The following is a 26,135-nucleotide window of genomic DNA, read 5'->3' on the forward strand; positions in this document are numbered from 1 at the left end:
TAATAAATCATAGTGTGTAAAAATGCCCAAAAATGCCAAATAATAATATTTTTTTCACAGTATTAAAGCTACAATATGTCATTTTTTTCGCAGCTAGGGGTCGCTAACCTCTTACAATAACAAAGGCGTAGATTGATGATGCAGTGAATAAGCGGAATCATGAACTTTGTCGTCATGCCGATGGATCTAATAATGTTTATGGGAAATGTTTATGGATGAGTGAATACATTCATGTTTTTTAACATGACTGGGGAATGAAGCAGGGCGCGATTGCTAATAAGAGACAGATATCAGCGCCACAATGCGAGTGCTATGGATATAAAGGAATGAGGACATTTAATTCTACTAAACAGCATTTGAGTGTGTTGAAAGTTATAATGTTATTCTATGTGTTAGTTTGTTGGCTGCATGAGACAGTAAGCTAGATCAACATTAGAATAACATACTGATCATATTCTAACATTTTATCATGTTGAGCTATATAACATTAATTTGTTTTATGTACATTTGATCACCTGTCTAATAAAGTACATGCAAGAGCGGCATCTCTGTCAAGTCCAAGTTAGTCGCGGACGTGGAGCTCTCGGCATCTCGAAAACGCCACGCTGATATTGATCCTCGTTTTATTTCTCCTTTTGTCCCAAAGTCTGCTTGCCATGGTCCATACAACAGCGTTTCGCTAGATGTTACGCACTACGCAGTTCTCCACGTCTGTCGCCATGGATACTATGGCAGTACAAGCGGAAACCAGGGCTAACGCGGATATTACGTCATTGACAGGCGACAAGTGAACAGGGACGGGCACTATTTAAAATTGTGAATTTCTCTGAATTTACAAATTCTTGGAAACATGTAGAATAATGGAAGTACACAATTGAAAGAAATATATAACACTGTTTAAGTGGCTTTTGGATATTTTGATAGAAAATTCTTACATATTGTAGCCTACCTTTAATGTCTTTATACATGAAAATATATAATAATATATATGCCTTTTAAACTTTAGGATGGGGGTCCCTCTCATGAGGATGATCATATTTGGTCAAAAGAATGAAAACCCCTGAAGATTGTGGGTAATTTTATAGTCCAGTAAAATGTAGGCCTATTTTCATGATTTCTGAGAAGTATTTAATTGCATGCATATTTTCTAGTGTCGTATGATTGCACAATGAAACATAGCAAAATAATTTATCTTCTTCTGATAGTATGCGGTTCATGTAGAGCACACTGCATATCCCCAAAATATGGCTGTTATGTGAGCCATGAATAAAGGCAGCAGTGCAGTTGTTTGCTATGTGAGTTATTAGAGGAGAACAGTTTTGGAACAGGCTAGGTAAGACCATATGCACAAGACCTTATCTGTCTGGTATCTAAGGAAACATGCACCAACGGAAACGTTGACACATTTTCTCATGCTCATAAATCATGGGTGACTGCAAAATGTCTAATGAAGCACAACATTAATACAGCTAAATCTTCAGTCAGGGATCAGTTCTACAAATGTTTAGTGATTGTTTGTTTGGTACTTTTGGTTCATCTCAATGAATCATTTAGGAATTTATTCTGCCCTCTACTGATCTAGGGCTCTGACTCATATGTGTATCTGAAGATAATTATATGAATGCTGATGATGTGAAAAACACAGTACAACTTTAAAGCTAAGCTCTTTAAACTTTAACATGACCAACCACATTTAAGCTCTGAAAACAAATCTTACATTAAAAACTAGAGCTGTTATGGAAAATATGTATATGTCCAGTATTGTATTACACATTGTTTGTATTTATGAAAATAATCATATTTGTTTGCAGGCACTAGAGGTCTCAAATCGTTCATGAACAAATTGTATTCATTTTATTTAACATGATTTTGTTATTAGCACTATGCAAAATGCATAGAGCTAAGAGCCCTAAATGAAACATATTTTAGAAAAAGAGCAAATAGCCTATGTTAAAACCTTTTAAAATATTGTTTTGATAGATAGTCTATGAGAATTAGCCATCATAGAATGAGGTTGCATGGAATAAACCACCAGTCGAATTGAGGCTATATGATAAATTCTGATAGCTGGTTTTCATAGTTGGAACACGATGGTCATTTTGCCTTTGTTTCACCTATAAAATGGAAATGATGACTTTAAAATAAAAAGATTAAGGATAGGGTTATAAATAATTAAAATAATTATATTAATTCAATTCATTAAAAAAAACAAAAACAAATGAATGTTGTAAACAGCTTCAAATTGAATTAGGACTAAATGTTGTTTTAAATGAGCCATTTAAGAGGCTTGTGGCATCACAAAAAGCTTTCAGAGGCTCCATTGCAAATGTAGCCTACTAAAACAAAATGTGCCTTTTGCTTCGTTCAGGAGAATCAAATCAGTGTGAACCGTGAACAGTATTGCATTCAGGAAGCAAATCAGGAGCTGTTTTAGCACAGGGACAAAATAATAGATTTTCTCAAGTAAATGTGTCTATTACACACACACACACACACACACACACACACACACACACAAAAAAAAGGGGACATTGGGACAAGTCAAATGATATATTTTAGCTATGCCGCCCTTCCCACACATTGACGTGCATCGTCTTGGATAATAAGTGTTGTATCTCCCTCTAGTGGTGTAATATGGTAAAGACAGAGGAGACCAACTCAGCTCTAACTCCACCCGTGAACATCAAAATGGCCAGACAGTATCTTTTGGGGAGTTTGGAACTGTAAGGGAACAGCTACAAAACACACTCTGGCTGCTTGGAGCCTCCGGATAGTGTACAGTTTTAACAAATACATTTGTGTCGTTGTATATGTGCATTTTAAGTGCAGTGCTGTTCAAAAATAAGGTAATGAACCCTTTGCCTCGCTGAATCACTCCGGAATAATATTTAGTTGGCGCACTGGTATACACACACGTGGGTTATCTGAGTGTGTTTTGGTGGAACAGCTCCTCAAAACCACAGTCGGTACAGTTTGGACCATGTTAAAATCCAAAACATTTGTGAAGAAGACCCGCTCTGGTGGAGTGTTGAAAATAGTGCGCGAACATTACCTCCGAGATGACATCTGGTGCGGAAGTGAAGTTTGTAAGGAGTGCAAAGATGAAGCTCCGGTGTTACAAGAGGACGCGTGCATAGAGAGTAACCTGTGCTCGTATCCTCACTATCTAATCCCAGACACCAATGTGGTTTTACATCAGGTAAATGGTCACTCATTTTAATCTCATTTCAATTCAATTATTTCAATTCGCTGTTAACAATAACATGCATTTTTACTTGTTTTTGTAATCAATCAATCAACTGTCATATCAGCATGTTAGAAGATCAGATGGCTTCTTGTTTAGGTCAGTGTTGAGTGTGTGTGCCATAACACGAAGCACCAAAGAAACCTATTGCACATGGGTTTTCTGTTCAGTTATTGGCAGGTTAAAGGCATTCTTAGTATAGGTGATCGTATTATCATAACTGCAATCCTAAGCATCTTGCAATTGCAAAGTTCATGTCACTTTGGATAAAATAATTTGTAAGGCAATACAAGGTAATAAAAAATTCTATGTATCACCATATTTTCCAACTTGATTATTCACAGTATACAGATAAATTATTGCATTGCAAGTCTTCTGAAATGTAGTTTAAATATGCAAATAAAGCCACATCTAATTAAATATGCACTGATTTGCATACATTTCTAGAACTCAGAAATCTGAATATTTGAATAAAGCCAGGTTCTAAATTCTTGTTTTTATTTTGTTGACATATTCAGAGTTTTTACAGAGGGGATTTGGGATATCTGTTTTTATCACTCTTTTATTAATATAAAAAAATGTCAACAGCTCAGAAAAAAAAATTACCATATTTTAAGGAATAAAATGTTATACAAACCAGGCGAATGATGTATGAACAAACCCCTCTGTAAAAACCTTCAGAATACAGATGGGAATAAAACAGTTTGGTGCATTTAAGTGCTACTGAAGTAGCCTGGTTAAAAACAGACCATTCTCAGAAGTAACTGAGTTATGGTCTGGCAAAGCTTCATTAATAACTCATTTCCAAAGGGGCGTCACCAACGGACGTCGCTCAAATGCCTCTGGGCGCAGTTGGATAGACCTAAAACCAATCAGAGTGATCGTCATCGTGTAAAGCCATATGCTGCGTCCCAATTCGCCTAAGTTACACTACGCCATAAAAGTATGTACTCTTTTTGTGAAGAAAAGGTATTTACTTTTGAATGTGTAGCAAAAAAGTAGGCAAGCTTTGGGACATACTACTTCGTCAACTTTATCGGACGGATCTGTCGCGTGCATCCTGTCACGTAAAGTGTCCTGTCAATCATCGTGTCACAGTTAAAATCCTCTATTAAATCTAATTTAATTTCCTACCGTTTCGGAGAGAAATGTAGTAGCACGTTCATCTGCCAGTGGGTCTTTCATGGAGACTGTCCTCATGTGTTTGCAATTTGAATATAATAATGCATTTAAAAGTTGGTGCGCTTCACCAACGGACATCGCTCAATGGGCGCAATTGGATAGACCTAAAACCAATCAGAACGATCGTCATCGTGTAAAGCCCGCCCCAACGTTTCTGATTGGTGCCGCGATTTCGACGGATTAGAAATGGGCTTGAATGAGCTCTTTGCCAGACTACTTGCAGAGCAAATCTAAATTTGCCGGAAGTTGTCTGGGTTTCCCAGGCTACTACTGAAGTGGAGATTTTGAGAAAACAGCCTTTGAACATATGTATTGTATTGAAGCACATAAATAAGCTGTATTAAAATAAACACTTAAATGTGTTTTTTGTATATTTTCTTTCCACTAATGTGAAAAAAATACATTTTATGGGGCAAAATAACCCAACATCTCAAAATTGACCAATGCATGAAAAAACAATGGTTTTGCTTGGAGTGACGTAACTGATTTGGTATTCAATTCTGACAGCTTGACATCCTCGTGGACCCTCTGATCAGGAACGTCGTCATTCTTCAGACCGTTTTACAAGAAGTCAGACACAGGAGCGCCACGGTCTACAAAAGAATCAAGGATGCTATTCATGAGAAGGATAAGCACTTCTACACCTTCACTAATGAGCATCACAGGTAACACATCCTGAGAAGCTTGTCTTAACAGTACCTTCATGACATGCTTTTGATTTAACTTGAATACATTCTTGAATGCATCTGTCTCATAATTCTCTTTGATTAAAGGGAGACATTCATTGAGCGAGAGCAAGGGGAAAGTGCTAATGATCGTAATGATCGAGCCATCCGTGTCGCTGCTAAGTGGTACACCGATCACCTGGCTAAAGTGACCGATGGTGGCCCACTGAAAGTGGTTCTGCTGACCAATGACCGGGCTAATAAAGAAAAGGCAGAGCAGTGTGGTCTGATTGTGTACAGATGTAAGCAACTTTTTTTTTCTTGATGTCAATGTGGCACTGGAAGTTTGAAGTACTGTCTTTATTATGGCTGTTAGTGATCCAACGCTGGATACTCTTATAGGTTACGTCCGTGGATCACGGCTGAACGCGTCTTCTCAACACTCACTTACAAACATTTTTCGCCTATCGTGCGTCTACTCTACACCCGTACCACTAAATAGACGGATTATATCTAAGACTTCAGTCATAAATTAGTATTAATATTGTTAGCATCACTGGTAGCGTAGTTGCTAACTTACTGTCCATCTGTTAAAATGGCGAATATATCAGATGTAAGTAGTCTACCTTTTGGTGCAGGTGAGGACACATTTGAGCTGCACGTTGTGCAGTCTGAGCTGGAAGCTGTTGAGAAACAGATCCACGACCTTTTAGTGAGACAAGCCGAACTGATAGACCGGCGGTTAGCTCTTGAAACATCACGTGCCGATGCACACAAATCAGAGATTAACGTTACTAACCCGCTGATTCCGACCTCGTCTACTCCGTGCGTTACTCAGCATCGGTCCCGAACGCCGAGGTCGCGATCAGCCATGGTCTCGTTCACTCCGGCTTCAACACGCCACCACGAAGCCTGGATATTTCCGCAGCGGAAGACGCGCGCGTCAGGTCTAGACCAAGACCCTCTCCGACCCTCCCGGTTTTCGAGTTATCCACACAAAACCGCTTCTCCCCTCTTCGCGAAACCGAACGCGATGCTGTGATCATCGGCGATTCCATCGTTCGGCACGTCCACGCTACATTAGGTAAGAGAAAGGTGCACAGTCACTGCTTTCCTGGTGCTCGTGTTTCTGAAATCGCTGCTCACGTTCCCGAGATTCTGAACGATAACGAGCGCGTCGGAACTGTGGTCTTGCACGCGGGAGTGAACAACATCAGGCTGCGCCAGACGGAAGTTCTGAAGAAAGACTTCAGGAATCTGATCGATACGGTACGCAGCACATCGCCTGATATAACGATCATTGTGTCAGGACCGCTTCCCACGTACCGTCTAGGACATGAAAAGTTTAGTAGATTATTTGCGCTAAATGAATGGTTAACGTCATGGTGCAATGAGCAGAAACTGCTCTTTGTAAATAATTGGAATCTGTTTTGGGAGCGTCCTAGGCTTTTCCGTGCCGATGGCTTACACCCAAGCAGATTCGGATCGGATCTTCTGTCGGATAACATCTCCAAAATGTTAAATACCTTTTGACTAGTAACCAAAAGTCCAAATCATAGTCTCTGCTGCACCAAATTAACTGATATAAATACTAGTGTAGAACATTGCATAGAAATTGTGTCTATTCCTCGTTTAGTGCGATCAAATCATAAATCTACTGCAGGATCTAGGAAAAATCTAATTGTTATTAAAACAGAAAATGTTGCTATTAGTAAACAAAAACAATTTCTAAAGCTAGGTCTTTTAAACATTAGATCACTCACACCTAAGGCAGTTATTGTAAATGAAATAATCACAGATAATAGCATCGATGTACTTTGCCTTACTGAAACCTGGCTTAAACCAAATGATTATTTCAGTCTAAATGAGTCTACTCCATCAGGATACTCCTATAAACATGAGCCTCGTCTGATTGGTCGTGGCGGCGGTGTTGCAACAATCTATAGAGATTTTCTTGCTAAAAAAACATCCCTATTATCTTTAGCCTTGGCTACCGTATATAGACCGCCTGGGCCTTACGCTGATTTCCTAAAAGAATTTGCAGATTTTCTCTCAGACCTATTGGTCAATGTCGATAAAGCATTAATTGTTGGAGATTTTAACATACACTTAGATAATCAAAATGATGCGTTAGGGGCTGCGTTTATAGATTTATTAAACTCCTTTGGGGTTAAGCAAAACGTTACCGGACCAACTCATCGTTTTAATCATACACTCGATTTAATTATATCACATGGAGCCGATCCAACCGATATAGATATCATTCCACAAAGTGATGATGTAACTGACCATTACATGGTAACTTGCATATTACGTACCCCTGTAATATATCATGCTGCGCCGCGTTATCGATTAGGCAGAACAATCCTTCCATCCACCATAGATAATTTTTCAAATTGCTTATCGGACCTGTCTCAGATGCTCAGTGAACCCAAACAAACAGATGAACTAGAGGAACTAACCAGCACTATGAGCACCATTCTCTCTGGAACACTGGATATTGTTGCACCTATAAGACTAAAAAAGGTTGGAGAGAAAATTAAAGCACCATGGTACAACAATACTACGCGTGTTCTAAAGAGAGAAACCCGTAATTTAGAGCGTAAATGGAAACAAACTAATTTAGAGGTTTTTAGAATCGCTTGGAAAGACAGTATGTCACGTTATAAAAAGGCCCTAAAAGCGGCCAGGGCTGAGCACCTCCGCAAACTAATAGAAAACAACCAAAACAATCCTAGGTTTTTATTTAACACCGTGGCTAGACTAACAAATAAACAAGCGTCACCTGAACAAAATATTCCGTTACAGTTTAGTAGTAATGATTTCATGAATTTTTTCACTGAGAAAATAGAAAACATCAGAACCACAATTGTAAACGTTCAATCCTCAATCGCGTCTTATTATTCAGCCTCAATTATCACCCCGCAAGAACAATTACAGTGCTTTACAACTGTAGAACAAATAGAGTTAAATAAACTTATCACTTCCTCTAAAACAACAACATGTTTATTAGATCCCATACCAACTAAACTACTGAAAGAAGTGTTACCTGTAGTGGAAGAGCCTCTCCTCAATATTATTAACTCGTCTTTAACTTTAGGTCATGTTCCAAGAACATTTAAACTGGCAGTTATAAAACCTCTCATTAAGAAACCACAATTAGATCATAATAATCTAGCAAATTATAGACCCATTTCAAATCTTCCATTTATGTCTAAAATACTAGAAAAAGTTGTGTCCGCTCAACTGAACTCTTTCTTGCAAGAAAATGACATCTATGAAAAGTTTCAGTCTGGATTCAGGCCGCACCATAGCACTGAAACTGTGCTCGTTAAAATCACAAATGATTTACTCTTAGCTTCTGACCATCATAACAATTGAATATTCTGATCATAACATAGTACAGACATTAACTCAATTCCATAATGTCCTTAAACATAATGATATTGCTGGCCATAAACTGAGAAAGTGCGTGTCCGGTGTGCAATACCTCGAGTTGTCATAGACGCGACGCGGCTATTATTTTACTAGTCATCATGGAATGGGAAACGTGACATTAACTGTTAACAGGGGGTTTCTGTGTTCATATATTTAATAAAGGGTGATTATAAATTAAGAACCCCGTTTTCTTTACTCATCTTATTTTTGTATTTGTATTTGCACTTGATTTTTTTATTCAAATCTGCTATCTGCATGACTTTATTGGCGCCAGTGCAACAACAGGTTTAAGAGCTTTTCAGTTCTTCAGGAAACCTTCAGACAGTGTTTGGCTTCAGTTTGAAACCAGATAAACTTCACATGCTTGTCTTCCTTCACAAAAATTTGCCATAGATTGAGTACGCAAGAAGTAAAAATGCATGTGCCTTGTGTTTATCAGTATCCTTATGTTTGTTGGGTAAAAAAGAAAAACTATATAAACAAAGTAAAAATTAATTTGACTGATAACTACCCCTATAACTACCCCTAGATTCTATAGATATCGCGATATATCGATATCGTGAATTCTTTTGGCCACAATAACCGTGGTGTGAAAAATCTAACATCGTGACAGCCCTAAACTCCAGTAAACTATGGAGTGCCGCAAGGATCTGTGTTAGGCCCTCTATTATTCTCAATATATATGCTGCCACTTGGAAATATTATAAGGAAACATGGAATTAGTTTCCATTGTTATGCTGATGACACTCAAATATATATTTCATCACGGCCGGATGAAAACGCTAAATTATCCAAATTGACAGAGTGTGTTAAAGATATAAAAGATTGGATGACGCGCAATTTTCTTTTATTAAATCCAGACAAGACAGAGGTAATACTTATCGGTTCAAAAAACCGCCCACAAAACCTCTCACAATACAACTTTAACATAGTAGGATGTCCTGTTACTTCATCCTCTACAGTAAAAGACCTGGGTGTTATACTTGACTGCAACCTGTCTTTTGAAAATCATATTTCATATGTTACAAAAACAGCCTTTTTCCACCTTAGAAACATTGCTAAACTACGTAATATCCTATCAGTTTCTGATGCAGAAAAGTTAGTTCATGCGTTCATGACCTCGAGACTAGATTACTGTAATGCTTTATTAGCTGGTTGTCCTGCATCCTCAATAAACAAGCTACAGTTAGTCCAAAATGCCGCCACTAGAGTTCTTACTAGATCAAGAAAATTTGACCATATAACACCAATTTTATCATCACTGCATTGGTTACCTATAAAGTTCCGTATTATTTACAAGGTATTGCTACTGACTTATAAAGCCCTAAACGGCTTAGCTCCAGTCTATTTAACGGATCTTCTATCGCCCTATAATCCATTGCGCTCTTTAAGATCACTAAATTCGAGGCTTTTGGTCATACCTTACCTAGGATATCCAGATCATCCAAAGGAGGGAGATCATTTTCACATTTAGCTCCAAAACTCTGGAATAGCCTTCCTGATACTGTTCGTTGCTCAGACTCGCTCTCCCAGTTTAAAACTAGATTAAAGACGCATCTCTTCAGCCAGGCATTCATATAATATTTTTAATCTTACAGTTAAATCCGGTCTCTAGTTCATAAACGCTAGAGGAGAACTGGCCCCCGACTGAGCCTGGGTTCTCCCAAGGTTTTTTTTTCTCCATTAGGTCACCTGATGGAGTTTTTCGGTTCCTTGCCACTGTTGCCTTTGGCTTGCTCAGTTGGGGATACTTAATTTAATTAATCAATCAACAATACTATTGATCAGCATTACCAAACGTGGACGTTTTACACTAGAAACAAACTCTGATGTACTATTTTATTTAATACTGTGAAGCTGCTTTGATACAATCTGCATTGTGAAAAGCGCTATATAAATAAAGTTGACTTGACTTGACTTGACTAGTTTAGGGTTAGTTTGAATTTAATTGTTCATGTTAAAGGGTTAGTTCACCCAAAAATGAAACTTCTGTCAGTAATTACTCACCCTCATGTTGTTCCAACCCCGTAAGACCTTCGTTCATCTTCGGAACACAAATGAAGATATTTTTGATGAAATCTGAGTGCTGGCTCACTCCTTCGTAGGCTGCAAGGTAGAAAAGTTAGTAAAGACATCGTTAAAATAGTCCAAGTGACTACAGTGGCTCAACCTTAATTTTATCAAGTGACAATAGTACTCTTTGTGCGCAAAAAAAAACGTCGGCCAATAGCGAGCCTACGTTCTGACGTACAACCCAGAAGTGCTGCGCTGTTACACTATGTGAACTAACATCAGAGGCCCACACTGAAGAAAATGAATAGTTTTATACAATAGAAATATTTTTGCGCACAAAATGTATTCTCTCGTCTATTTGTCAAAGAATCCTGAAAAAACTATCACTGTTTCCACAAAAATATTGCGCAGCTGTTAAAGCTAGGGTGGGCAATTTTTGGAGAGGTTAGCAATAGCCAGCTAGCTTTGAAAACATAAGATCCCACCCTCCCTTCAGAGTGTCTCTAAAGCCACGCCTCCTCAAAAACACATGAACGCACAGAGCAGAGTCTGCAAAGCGTCACGAGAGACAGCATTAAATGACCTCATGTCTCAAAGCATATAACATTGCAGTGTCGTGATAATGAATGTAAACAACTTGCAGAGCTCTGACTTGTACCAAAGTCCCTTTCAAGTAAAGTCTGTTCACTCGGCGGCCATATTTGCAACGCCTCCGGGCAGCTGTTTCGGACATCCTATCTATTTGAATGGGGAAATCCTGAAATCTTAAAAAACTGCTTGCCGAACTCACAGTTACAGTCACAGTAACAAAATCTGACATGACCTGTCTCATAAATGTTGTTTCTTATGCTCAAATAGCGTTTTTCAGGCTAGACGAGCCAATGCTCATGTGCAGTCCTAAGCGCGAGTCTCAGCTTATTATGGGAACCGGAGCTTCTAACGACAGCTGTAGTGAAGCGCTTGACTTTACCAATCAGCGATTGGCTCTTTTACCTAAAAGTAACGATGCTGAAAATTCAGCTTTGCTATCACAGGAATAAATTACATTTGAAAATATATTAAAGTAGTCTGTTTTTACTGTATTTTAATTAAATAAATGCAGCCATAGTTACTTTCAAAAACAATAAAAAAATCTTACCAACCCAAACTTTTGAACGGTAGAGTAACAATCGCATTAATTTATAATTAGCAAATTTTAATTGACAGCCTCAATCTTCATGTAAGGATATTTTCATAATTGTTACAATTAAGATTTAAAAATGAATGCAGGTTTTATTTCTATATTCTTTTCTAGGTGAAGAGTATATCAAGAGTTTGATTGGCAATCCTGAGCTTGTGGACAGGCTTGCATTGACAGCTGATGATCAAGTACGTACAATGTGATCAAGAAAGCTTTTCGTTTTTGTAAAAAAATGTTTATTGTTTTATATAATGACGTATGTCTTTTTTTATGATTCTCTATAGAATGAAGTCACTGGCAGTAAGTTACTCTTTCCAGAGCACCTGCCCTTATCCAGGATTCAGACTGGCATTAAGAACGGAACGTTTCTTCAGGGCACATTCCATGCCAACAGAGATAACTATCTGGAGGGTACGGTCTTTATACATCGAGAGGGGGCGGATATCAATGAGGTAGGCGGGTTATCGTGATGAAAGACAAGCTATTGATTAGTTTAATTTTATAAAATAATTGATTCATGTATTTCTAGTCATTTTTGTCATATTTTTAAGAACATTTGTAACATGATCTGTTCTGGCAGGTTCTACTTCGAGGCTTTCAGAACTTAAACCGGGCTGTGCATCAGGATGTAGTGGCTGTTGAACTCCTACCCAGAGAACACTGGGTTGCTCCATCATCTGTTGTGCTGCTGGACGATAGTCCAAATGATGAAGATGCTGAGGAAGATGAGACTGAGAATAAGGTAGGATAAGTCCCATAAGATCAACAGTTGATATAATTACTAGAATGTATCGAAAGACACTGTGTAGTTGAATCAGAACCCTTTATTTCAATAATGTATTATGGGTTTATATATTGTTGTTAAGGATGAACCGGTATGAAAATACCGATACCGATAAACCTTTATATTTGAAAGCCAACAACCGATATATTGGCCGATAAATCTAAATCCAAATTTTGATGTAATTTGAGAGCATGATTACAAAAACAAAAGTCATGACCAATAAAAGCCTTGTCCCAAGCACACAATTATAATTTTCTCATTGCAATTTGATGTAGCCTATATGACAACACATGTTGCACTTAACTGTATTTATTTTCCTTTTTTAAGTGATTCCAATCATATTTCAAGTAATTCAAAACCATCATGGCGAACAGTGCGCATCTGAAGTGTCTCACCTGAAGGAAATAAATTCATTATTTATCAGATTTAATATATCGGCCACATTTTCTTAGTGGGCCGATAACGATAACATTAAAAACGAACATATATCGGCCGATACCAATATGGTGGCCGATATATTGTGCATCCCTAATTTTTGTGACTTGTATGACACCTTTGTAATGTGTGTAGTGACTCTTTACTGTTGTGTTGTAGTTGAAGAGTGAAGCATCGGAGTCTAGCGCTCTTAAGCCCACTGGACGAGTGGTGGGCATTATAAAGAGGAACTGGAGGCCGTTCTGTGGGATGCTCTCACAGTCACAGATCAAAGAGGTAACAGAGATCGGCATGTTACAATGATTTCTGAAAGATCATGTGACACTGAAGACTGGAGTAATGATGCTGAAAACTCAGCTTTGCCATTACAGGAATAAATGACTTGAAATATATGTGAGTTGCATGAAGTGATTAGTGTAAACTGAACTAATGAAGTTTGAAATGTGGCGGCAGAATAGTTTGCTTATTGAATGGAAATCTTATTCTGAACAGATAAATGAACACTAATACAGTTTTGCTCATATAATCACTGTATTTTGATCAGTATTACATGACTGCTTAGGGGGGAATTAGCTTTTTCTTTTTTTATGAAGAATCTCTTTTTCCTTAATCTCTCTATGTTTGTCTGATGCATTGCATTAATGAACTGTTTTGAACTTTAACACCAGGCAACAAGACACCTTTTCACCCCAGCAGACCGACGAATCCCACGTATTCGAATCGAGACTAGACAAGCCGCAACTCTGGTTGGACAGAGGATTATGGTTGCTATAGATGGCTGGCCTAAAAACTCCAGATACCCAAACGTAAGTGTCAGTCATTTACGCTCTTCACTTTATACAAATAATGGCATGCTGATTTGACTCGAGTTTTAGGCAACAGATTTCCCTCAGAGATGCATTTTTATAGTGTTTTGATGCAAGCTTGCATTTAGGATTATCAATCCTGCATATTGTGTATTAAAGGGACACCAGGCAAGTCTGAGTGTTTTTTCTCTACGAAGCTCCCCCTAGTGTCTGGTAGTAAATGCTTTCAAACACTCTGTCGTAAAAACGAACTGTTGTATCTCCCCCCTCGCCACGAGCAACCCAGCTGATCAGCTGTCAACCTAGCTGAGCAGAGGAACCGGCTATTTCAAAGCCAGTTATGTCTACCGAGGATTTTTTTTTTTTTATTGTGTTGTCATGCATACTAACTTTAGTATTTTTACCGGGAACGAACGATATGAACGAGGCGAACTACTGCTTTCGTGTTTGTTTGTTTTTGGGAGAATGGGCATGAGCATAAAAAATATATATATCGGAGGTTAATATTTGTCTAAAGTTATATTAGCAAGGTCTATAAGTTCATCTGGTAGAATGACGGTTTACCTTTGCTTGTCTAAGAAAACATCAGAACGTTTATTCTAGCTTGATCATGATATGTGCAACATGTTTATTGCCTATTATCAGACGCGTTGACTTAGTGACATAAAATAAAAGTGCAAGTTACACAAATAAAACCGACAGAGGAACGGTCAAACAACTACAGAAATCAAACGTGTTTGCTAATGACAATGCTAACATCAAAGTTATAGTATCTAGCGTACTAGTAAGCCGTAACAGACAGCGATCATAATAAAAACCTTTACAGACAATAGCAAACATCCTGAGGTCACAATTACTTGAAATTTAAATATTAAACACAGTTTATTCCAAAGATACTTGCAACAGCAGCCAGGTCAGCATCCGTTTTGCAGGCTTCTGTTTCTCTCAGTTCTCGCCATTCTGAAAAAGCCGGTCCAATATTTACTCGAGTCTGACTTCTTGCTCGGTCAGTCTCCCGTTTCCTCTTTCGTTGGTCCTCCGACAAAGATTTCCTAGCTTTCTGCTTCTTTTTTACAGGCTCAGCCATAACTCAATCTATCATTGCCCTTCGCTTATAGCTAGCCGGTGTTTGAATGGGGGCGTGTACGTGTGCAGTGCCGTCAAGCAATTCGTTACATCGCGAGACCTGTTATCACGCGATACTTCCTGACGCCGACCCGCGTCCCAAAGTTGCAAGTGAGTTTTTTCCGCTCTCGGGCACCAGGGGGGTGCGAAACCACCACCATTCAACCCGAAATAAGTAATATAACCATTCCACTGACTCCGAAGCTGTTCAGTTAAGGTAAAAAAGTTACCTAGTGTCCCTTTAATATCTACTTTTTCTGCATCTTTACACAGACTGTTTTAAATGAATGATTAAACATAGCTTGAGTCTGGAAGCCTGGATGTTAAAATTCCACTGGTCATTTCAAGATCACTTTATATTATTTTTCTCCATGTCTCTCAGGGACACTTTGTTAAAAACCTGGGTACTGCAGGAGATAAAGAGACTGAGACAGAGGTGCTTCTCCTAGAACATGATGTTCCTCACCAGCCCTTCTCTCAGGCTGTTCTTAGCTTCCTTCCCAAGATGCCCTGGAGTATTACTGAGGAGGTAGGGCAGTCATGCTTTGTTGTGTCAGAATGTTTCATTATAACTCTGGAAATGCTCAAGGCTTGATGTTTATCTGTGATTTCCTGCAGGAGTTAAAGGTCAGAGCAGATCTCAGACACCTCTTTGTGTGTAGTGTGGATCCTCCTGGCTGTACGGATATTGATGATGCTCTTCACTGTCGGGAACTGGAGAATGGAAACTTGGAGGTATGTGTAAAGTATTTTGAAAGGTAAAGGGAATGTAGTAGTGATGTTCCTTTGGGGTTTTGTATTGAATGGCATGCTTTTCTTTTAGGTTGGCGTTCACATAGCAGATGTCAGCCATTTTATTCGGCCAGGAAATGCACTAGATCAAGAGGCAGCAAGCCGAGGCACTACAGTCTATCTTTGTGGAAAGGTACTTGTTTGTGGAAAAAAATTATTATGGTATATATAATATATAACATATAAAGCTGGGTCAAAAGCTATAACCAGAGATGCTCATTTTAAATTAGCCTTTTGTTTAGTTTAACTATTGATTAATTATAAGGTTATTAGTGTTATTTTAATCATAAATGTATACTTTTATTTAGAAAGGATGCTATAAATTGATAAAAAAACGACAGTAAAGACCTTTATATTGTTACATAAAAGATATTTTAAATGTCATTCATTCTACTCGTCAAAGAATTCTGAAAAAAATGTATCACAGTTTACACAAAAATATTAAGCGGCAGAACTGTTTTTAACTTGTAATAAAAGGAGGTTATTTTAAATTGTAATAATAATTCATATGATTACTATGTTTTACTGCATATTTTTATCAAATAAATACAACCTTGGTGAAGCATGAGACTTTTGAAAAAAACTTAAAAAAAAATCTTACCAACCCCAACATTTTTAGTGGTAGTGTAGGATTAATCTTTTAGTTGTTTTTTTTTTATAAATAGTCATTCCTTTCCACAGAGAATTGACATGGTTCCTGAACTTCTGAGTTCCAACTTGTGCTCTCTGCGGTCCAATGTTGAGAGGTGTGCTTTCTATGAAACCATTATCCTCTATGTGATTATGCTTTGTAAACTCTTTATTATATATTTACACATTAAATATGCTTTAACCTTCATTGTCTAATATGTACTTTGACACTCAGGTTAGCATTTTCTTGTATTTGGGAGATGAACCACAAAGCTGAAATCATCAAAACTCACTTCACAAAGAGCATCATTAACTCCAAGGTATGCTGCCTCTAATTTGAAAAAAAAGTGTTTAAACTATGTTCTATGATGGTCTTCAAGAAAGTGTTGTTTTGTCTTGTAAGGCCTCCCTTACATATGCCGAAGCTCAGATGAGGATCGATGACACCACCATGAATGATGACATCACAAAGAGCCTGCGGGGCCTTAACAAACTGGCCAAGATCTTAAAGGGCCGGAGGATTGACAAAGGGTATTTCCATTTAACTAGATCTGTAATTTTGAAACTATGATTCTGAAGCAGACTTTAACCCTTTGCGTTGAGACAGTTTGTAAGGGTTGCTTATTTTACCATTTTTCAGAGCGCTGACCCTCTCCTCTCCCGAAGTACGTTTCCATATAGACAGTGAGACGCATGACCCCATAGATCTGCAGACCAAAGAACTGATGTGAGTTCCATATACCTCTTTCTGCCTTTAAGTCTTTAAAATATGCTATGTTTTTAGTTATTTTTGGTTATTTCTCATGGTGAAGAATAAGTATTTTTTCCTGTCTTTGTCTGGATTCTGAAAGTTTAAATGTGCCCTTTGTTTACACTATTTCGAGTCCACTTTAGACATTCTACTACCGTATTTTTCGGACTATAAGTCGCTCCGGAGTATAAGTCGCATCAGTCAAAAAATGCCTCATGAAGTGAAAAAAAACATATATAAGTCGCACTGGACTATAAGTCGCATTTATTTAGAAATTTATTTCACAAAATCCAAGACCAAGAACAGACATTTAATCAGGAAAGGCAAGTTATTCAACTACACAGTAGCACACAGAACAACAGGCTTGAAAAGGTGTCCAGTATGTTAACGTAACACATTAACGCCCGTTTCACACATACTCCGTTTGTAGTGCGTATATTTTCCCGTACCCTTGTTAACAGGTCAGAGCTTTCACAATGCACGCGGTTGCAGTCCGTCGATCCGTTCCAGGTGCGGTGCGTATACAGCAGTGCAGCGATCGTTTCCGCACCGAGTCTATTTTTGCTGTGCTGCACGCGCTGAATTAAAGTGACAGCACACGGTTTGTGGTCAAAATGAATACAGATTGACCAGATTGACATGAAAATGTAGTAATTTCATCATAAATGCATTTAATTAAATACTAGCCTACTATTTTTCAAAGTCATCTTTTTACTTCAAGCGTTGGTAAATCAAGGAAAACTACAATTTACTTCAACAAGGCGACATAATGAACAACACTCGTCTCATTCGTGGAGGTGGAAAAACAAGTTATTTGTGACATGCAAGATTTATTGTATAAAGATTTAAATTATGCAAAAGAAAGGGTATGAGTCTGCTGTTTTTGTCAATTTTAAGTTTTAATTTAAAATGTATGCGATTTTAATATAAATGCATGGTTAAATATTTTACCACTTGCTTGAGCAACTTAATATATAATTATATAGAAGTAATGCATTGAATAATAGTTTGTTTAAATTGTGTTTAAACGTGAATACGTCTATTAAAGAGTATATGTATAAAGAGAATCGCAATGCTGACAAAAAACTTTTTCTTTTTTTTTAAATAAAATTTGCTGATAACTTCTGGATTTGAAATACAATGTGTTTGGGGTTACAGCCGCGGGTCAGTTACGCACTGCAAACGCAGCTTATGTGAAAGCACTTTAGCGCGTGCTGCTCCTGCACCGCAACACGCACCGCACACGCACTGCACACGTTATTCAGCTACACAATAGCATAAAGAACAAATATCTGGGAGGCTGAATAAGCTAAATTAACATAAGCCAGCGAGTCCAACAAGCAAGTTACCAGTAAACAAGTTCACCAAGCTCCCGCGATCTCATTCCTCATCATTTTCTTCATCATCCGTGTCGCTTCTGAACAACTCCGCCAACTAGAGCGCCCCCTCGCGGCTGTAGACGGTAATGTTTTCTCTTGGTTCATCTCAGTCTGAATTAATTTTGATATATAAGTCGCACCTGACTATAAGTCGCAGGACCAGCCAAACTATGAAAAAAAGTGCGACTTATAGTCCGGAAAATACGGTAACTATAAGTAACTTTGCAATTACATGTCAACTAACTCTCATTAGAGTATTAGTAGACTGTTAGGTTAGGGTTCGAGCTAGTAGAATAAGTTGACATAGTTGCAAAGTTACTTATAGTCAGTAGAATGTTTGTTGGGTTGGACCATCAAAATAAAAAGTTAGCAGATATTAAGCAGACAGTCTACTAATACTCTAATGACTGGAAGTTGACATGTAGTTGCAAAGTTACTTATAATTAGTAGAATGTCTAAAGTGGACCATTGAAATAAAGTGTTACATGACCTTTACATATTTCCCCAGGGAGACTAATTCTATGGTGGAGGAGTTCATGTTGTTGGCAAATATCTCTGTAGCGCAGAAGATCTATGAGGAGTTCTCAGAATGCGCCCTACTGAGGAAACACCCTGCACCACCACCATCCAACTATGACATCCTCATCAAGGCTGCAAAGTCAAGGGTGAGTGGATGTTCTTTGTATTATGTTTCTTCTTTATATAATAAAAAAGGTAAGGCCCCAATATACTCACGCCAAAGTTACACACCTTTGCAGCTATACTGTTATTAACATCTGGATGTGTTTAGATGATGTTATATGTTCTGTGTGTTTTCTTCTCAATAACAAATTTAACACACAACAAAAATGACAGCAGTAAGCAAACAGCAGTAAAGAAGCATCTGAGCACAAGTTCTACAACCCCTGGCAAAAAGTATGGAATCACCCCTCTCAGAAGATGTTCATTCAAATGTTTAATTGTGTAGAAAAAAAAAACAAGCACATATATGCCACAAAACAATTTTCACTGAACAATCCAAACTTCTGGCTGTATAAAACACTTTTTTTAAAAAACAAAAAAAAATAACTATAGTCAATTACAACTGTTTTTACAGATCACACAGAGGAAAAAAATATGGAATCACACAAATCTGAGGAAAATTATATGGAATCACCATGCACTTTGCATTTCTAAAACAAACACCTGTATCTGATTACAACTGCTAATTAGTCTGCAGTTAAAAAAGAGTGCTTGCACACATTAGTGATGTGTTGAACCAAGATGATTGACATAACTCATGGCTCCAACACGAGAGATGTCAGTTGAAACAAAGGAGAGGATTATCAAACTTCTCGAAGAAGGTAAATCTTCACGGAATGTTGCAAAAGATGTTGGTTGTTCCCAGTCAGCTGTGTCTAAAATCTGGACCAAGTACAAATCAAATGGAAAGGTTGTAAAAGGGAAGCGTACTGGTAGACCAAGAAAGACATCAAAGCGCCAAGACAGAAAACTTAAAGCAATATGCCTTGAAAACAGAAAATGCACAACAAAACAAATGAGGAACAAATGGGCAGAAAGTGGAGTCAATGTCTGTGACCGGACTGTAAGAAATCGCCTAAAAGAAATGGGATTTACATACAGAAAAGCCAAACGAAAACCATCATTAACATCTAAACAGAAAAAAACAAGGTTTCAGTGGGCTAAAGAAAGACAATCTTGGACTGTGGATGACTGGATGAGAGTTATATTCAGTGATGAATCACGAATCTGCATTGGGCAGGGTGATGATGCTGGAACTTTTGTTTGGTGCCGTTCCAATGAAATTTATAAAGACAACTGCCTGAAGAAAACATGCAAATTTCCACAATCATTAATGATATGGGGTTGTATGTCAGGTAAAGGTATGGGAGAGATGACAGTCATTACATCTTCTATAAATGCACAAGTTTATGTTGAGATTTTGGACACTTTTCTTATTCCATCAATTGAAAGGATGTTTGGTGATGGTAGCATCATTTTTCAGGATGATAATGCATCGTGCTATAGGGCAAAATCTGTGAAAACATTCCTACAGGAAAGACATATAATGTCAATGGCATGGCCTGCAAATAGTCCGGACCTCAATCCAATTGAAAATCTGTGGTGGAAATTAAAGAAAATGGTCCACGACAAGGCTCCAACCTGCAAAGCTGATCTGGCAACTGCAATAAGACAAAGCTGGAGACAGATTGATGAAGTATACTGTTCGTCATTAGTTAAATCCATGCCTCAGAGAATTAAAGCTGTTATAAAAACCAGAGGTGGTGCAACAAAGTACTAGTAGTGTTTTTATTTGGTGATTCCATATAATTTTCCTCAGATTTGTTTGATTCCATATTTTTTTCCTCTGTGTGATCTGTAAAAACAGTTGTTATTGACTATAGTTATTTTTTTTTGTTTTTTTTTAAAAAGTGTTTTATACAGCCAGAAGTTTGGATTGTTCAGTGAAAATTGTTTTGTGGCATATATGTGCTTGTTTTTTTTTCTACACAATTAAACATTTGAATGAACATCTTCTGAGAGGGGTGATTCCATACTTTTTGCCAGGGGTTGTACAATTCAGGACTCCAGTCAAGTCATGTTTGTTTATATACCACTTTATACAATATATTGATTTAAAGCAAGCAGCTTTACAGTATTAAACTTTCAATTAGGACTTCAGTTTCTACTACAAAGCTGCTCTCTTTAGTGTGTTCATGTTTTTACTTGCGTCTGACCTCAACGGACTGAACAGAAGAAAGATTTCCATGTCAAAGAAGGCGGAGCCTCCACGCACACCTACCTGTTATGTAGAAGGGCTTCTTTTGGGTTTTGGCTGTGGAAATTATACCACTAACTTATCAAGTGCACAAACACCATCATTAAATCAAGCCAGTGTCAGAAGTTTTTGTTTTATTTAGTTTGTGCCCTTGAAAACCAATTCAAGCAGGATAATATTCCCCATATTTGTCAACTAGAATTGATTTTCGCGGGCACGTTTTACCTTGTAAAGACCTTCTATATACAACAGTGATGTTAATTTTGATTGATCCCAGTTAAAAAAATGTTTTATTACATTCACCAAAAAGATTCATTAAGATTAAAGTCTGTATTTTTCTAGTCTGTAGTGCAGGGGTTCTCAACCCTGGTCCTCGAGGGCCACTGTTCCTGCAGAGTTTAGCTCCAACCTTGATCAAACTCACCTGCCTGTAGCTCTCTAGTAATCCTGAAGAGCTTAATTAGCTGGTTCAGGTGTGTTTGATTAGGGTTGGAGCTAAACTCTGCAGGACCAGGGTTGAGAGCGCCTGCTGTAGAGGTTACATCATTAAGGCTCTGATTTACTTGAAGTGAAATCAAAGAACGAACACGTTCGAAAGTGATGCTCAGCATTCATTTTCCCTATAAACACTGCACATGTTAAACATCTTCAAATTGCCAATGGTCCATGATGATTACTTAATAATGTGGGTGCTCTGGTGCTTCACCTTCTTTGAAAATCTTTTCAGTTTAATTTGACTCAGTTGGTCGAGATTAGACAAAAATATGAATACACTTAATTGCAGAGTTGGTGCAAACATACTCACATCCCTATAATCAGATACTTTTTTAAATTTGTTCTTTTCTCATTTTTCTCACTGTCGATTTTGTTGAGCTATTGAGAAGCAGCAAATGTTTACATGCAAATCTAAAGGGCTCCTAGCATGGGCAGTGTCCTAGTGTTTGCAAACAATATACCATTGCAAAGCCATTTCAAACTTTTTACCACCGAGCAAAGGTTAAAAACATTTTTTTTTCTGTAAACAAGTAGGTGGCGAGCAATGTATATTATTTGTGTATTGTGTTAGTCAGGGCATCGCAACATTTTTCATGATATGACCCATCTATAGAGGTATAATCATCTCACATTTTAAATATGTGCAGCATTTTGGTCAGTTTTATTGAACATGTTACATGTTGCCATGTTATTCCTTTTCTCCAGGACCTCGAAATCCATACAGATTCAGCCAAAGCTCTAGCCGATTCCCTGAACAATGCAACGACTGAGAGCTTTCCATACTTCAACACTCTGCTGAGGATTCTGGCCACCCGCTGCATGATGCAGGCTGTGTATTTCTGCTCTGGCATGGACAATGATTTCCACCACTATGGCTTGGCATCCCCCATTTACACACACTTCACATCACCCATCAGAAGGTGAGCCAGACTAGTCCCTGTAAAATTGTTATATTCAATCAATTTAGAGGCATAGTCAAACCAAAATTTATTTACTTCCCCTCATGCCATCCTAGATGTATACCTTTCTTTCTTCAGATGAACACATTGACGGTAATCCATACTATCCCAGTGGATGAATCTGTGTCTGCTGAAGCAAAACGATAGGTCTTTGTATAAAAATACTAATATTTAAAACTTATTTTAATTATAAACAATTGCTGCCGACAAGCTGTCATGCTTGCATTTACGAGGTTGTTACTTGCATTCAAAAGAGAGTTTACCCTTGACGTAAACCTAAGCATGTTGTGAACTGGGACGTTACACAGAAGCACAGAGGACCAGTGCTTCAGAACACACTTTCTTTAAATCAAAAGTAAACTTGACCCTCTCATGAAACCAAGTATGACATTTGGCAGGAAGCAATGGTTTATAGTAAAAGGGTTAGCTCTCCCAAAAATGAAAATTCTGTCATCAGTTAATCACTCATGTCATTCCAAGCCCATAAGACTTCAAAACACAAATGAAGATATTAATGAAATCTAAAAAAGATATTAATGAAAGTTATGTTCCTCCATTGAAAGTCTATTCCCTCAAAACTCTGATGGTTCAAAACATTCGTAAAAAGATTGTGAAATGAATCCATATGAATCAAGCAGTTTAATCCAAGTCTTCTACAGAGACTCGATCACTTGGTATTATGAGTAGATTTCATTTAATTGATCGATGTTTATACGTCAATAAAAGCCTGAATTAAATCTGCTCATCATATAAAGTGATTGTGTCTCTTCAGAAGACTTCGATTCATATGGATTTATTTTTTGATGCACGTCATGATCGTAACGTTTATGCACATTTTGAAGTATCAAGAGTTTTGGGTGAATAGACTCAATGGAGGGAGAAAAATCTCTCAGATTTCATTTAAAATATATTTATTTGTGTTTTGAAGATTAACGAAAGTATTATGAGTTTGGAACAACATTAGGGTAAGTAAAGGATGATGTTTGGGTGAACTAAAAGTTAAAAATATAAAAACACATCGATTCATCCACTGGGGTCGTATGGATTACCTTCATTATGATGTACCTTTTTTTCACCTATTCATAAATTGACCCTTCTTGACTGAACATTTATGCTTTTTTTTTATTTATTTTGTAGATACTCTGATATCATCGTTCACCGTCTGTTAGCGGTGGCTGTTAATGCAGACAGCACGTACCCAGATTTGATGGACAAGCATAAGCAGTCGGCCTTGTGCAGCAACCTCAACTACAGACACAAAATGGCCCAGTATGCACAGAGAGCCTCAGTGGCATTCCACACTCAGGTAAACTGCAAGCACTAACATCAACACGTCTCCAAAAAACACGACTCTAATGGCGTGTGGTAAAATTGTTGCAGATTTTTTTAACATGGTGTCTTTCATCTCGTCTCTACAGCTATTTTTCAAGAATAAAGGAATCATAAATGAGGAAGGCTTCATTCTGTTTGTAAGAAAAAATGCCATCATAATCCTCATTCCTAAATTTGGTTTGGAGGGCACTGTGTTCTTTGAGAACAAGGACAAACCCAGTCCTCATCTCAACTTTGACTCTGAGGTACGCATAAACCTTGACCTCAGTCTGCGCAGCCCATAACCAGGCAATGCTAGCCTTAGCTCAGGTTATATTCATGAGATATTGCTTGATCCTATGAATGTTCTGAGGTTGAACCTGTTTTTTTTTTTTTCTCTCCTCAGGGTCCCACTCTCAAAGTGGAAGAACACACTTTCCACATATTTGATAAAGTCAAAGTGACAATTAGCCTCGATGCTTCCAACCTCCAGCATCAGAGGATCAGAATGGCACTCATTGAACCAGTGGTATGTTTTTGCTAGCACATTACATGGCTCTCTTGAATACATGATTCTGATTGCTCAATTGCAGCTGTGATTGCTTTTTTTATGATGTCCACAAAACTATAATTAACCACTCTCCTACACTCTACAAGTTTCATGGCTTTTATCACTTTCCACTTTATTCTTAAAATGCAAAAAAAAAAAAAAATTTTTTAACTCAAATCAATAGTTCTTCAGTTGATTCATACAGTAAACGGCTTCTATCATAGAGGGTCATTTTGCAATAATTAAGGGATTTATTACCCAACCAAATACGTAATAAATGGACAGTAAATATTGATTTAAGTTAGAATTTTTGTTTATTTTGTTTTTTTACAATAAAGACCATCCTATTGCTCATTTATCCCTTATGTCCCTTTGTTTATGGTATGTTTGTAGTGATATCTCTCCCTGGGTTTATTTGTTGATTATTATAAGCTACATCTCTTGATAGAAGTTAGGTCAACAGGTCGAAATAATGTAGAAATAAAGTAAATGAACTTTTTAAATGTGTCACTAAAATATAGTTTTGTATTTATGCCTTTTCCAGATCCCTGGGGTTAGTGTACCTGTTCCTGAATCGGAACCAGTGGCCAAAAAACCCAGGCTTGACCGCTGACACCTGTGGACCAAGAAGCAGAGTACTTATTATTATAAAAGCAAAAATTAAATGAAAAGCTTTTTAGATCAGCTACAAGGTAGTTTCAGGGGAGCCTTGAGTGAATGCACAAGTGAAAGAAATTGATATGAAAGGGTTTTAGTAGTTTCTTTTTGTTTACATCAGTAGTTTTTGCTTTTTTTATAAACTAGCTAATACACCATTTTCTACAATCTGTGATAAACTGTAGAATTATCATTTGAGCAGTACTGTTGTCATCCATCTGGATTCATTTTCAGTGAAGACAGAATATCAGTATTAAATTTTAAATATGAATATTTTAAGAAATTCGTTGTTTGTTACTTTTTTGTTCAGTAAACAATCATTAGAAATGAGCTTTTGCATAGAAAAGTGTGAGATTTTGTGAATGCCTTCAGTGAAATTCATTTATATAAAACCAACTTCACATGCCCAAACATTTATCCTCTGAAATTGACATTTGTGTGATTTTTGACTTCATTGTTTGATAAGAACAAATGCTCATGAAAGTTTGGCTGAAAACTATATTAAATACTTTGTAGAGTTCAAGGGATTGTCCAAATTTGTTCTTAGTGTTAAACATTGTAATAGAATCAGAACCACTGACAATTTGTTCTGAGCATCAGATTTAAAGACCGCTGTATCAACTATCATTATACTATAAGTAATTATAACCTGAAAACAAAAATCCTACAATGGGCAGACGACTGGAATAGCATTGTCTCTTATTGGCCATGCATGATGACATATCTAAACTCTTCACCATGTTTTGAATCTGGTGCAGCAAGGCTCAGATTAAATGTTTTAGGACAGAGCACAAGTAAAAATGTAAGAAAAAAAAAAAAAAAGAAAAAAAAAATTATATATATATAAAAATAAATCACTGACTTTTTCCAGCCTGAATATCATAATTGTAAAATTCCCAGAGTTTCTATGACAGTGGGAACCCTGTATATTTTGGTATGCAGAAAGAAAAAAAAGAAACT

General features: G+C 37.4%; 1 protein-coding gene across 1 annotated transcript; it reads left to right on the plus strand.

The window, feature by feature from the left end:
• The first annotated feature begins 2,714 nt into the window (after positions 1–2,714).
• Positions 2,715–25,964, plus strand: dis3 (DIS3 exosome endoribonuclease and 3'-5' exoribonuclease). The gene is made up of 21 exons (XM_079851778.1): positions 2,715–3,199; positions 4,934–5,091; positions 5,200–5,393; positions 11,837–11,910; positions 12,007–12,174; positions 12,303–12,464; positions 13,101–13,217; positions 13,610–13,747; positions 15,255–15,401; positions 15,491–15,607; positions 15,696–15,797; positions 16,346–16,410; positions 16,530–16,614; positions 16,698–16,825; positions 16,935–17,021; positions 18,933–19,089; positions 22,404–22,618; positions 23,795–23,963; positions 24,076–24,234; positions 24,375–24,497; positions 25,063–25,964. The coding sequence occupies exons 1-21, from the start codon at positions 2,981–2,983 to the stop codon at positions 25,129–25,131; spliced, it is 2,853 nt and encodes a 950-aa protein (XP_079707904.1). The 5' UTR covers positions 2,715–2,980; the 3' UTR covers positions 25,132–25,964.
• The last annotated feature ends 171 nt before the right edge of the window (positions 25,965–26,135 follow it).

The sequence above is a fragment of the Squalius cephalus genome (genome assembly GCF_949319135.1).
Source record: "Squalius cephalus genome assembly, chromosome: 2".
NCBI classification, from domain to species: domain Eukaryota; kingdom Metazoa; phylum Chordata; class Actinopteri; order Cypriniformes; family Leuciscidae; genus Squalius; species Squalius cephalus.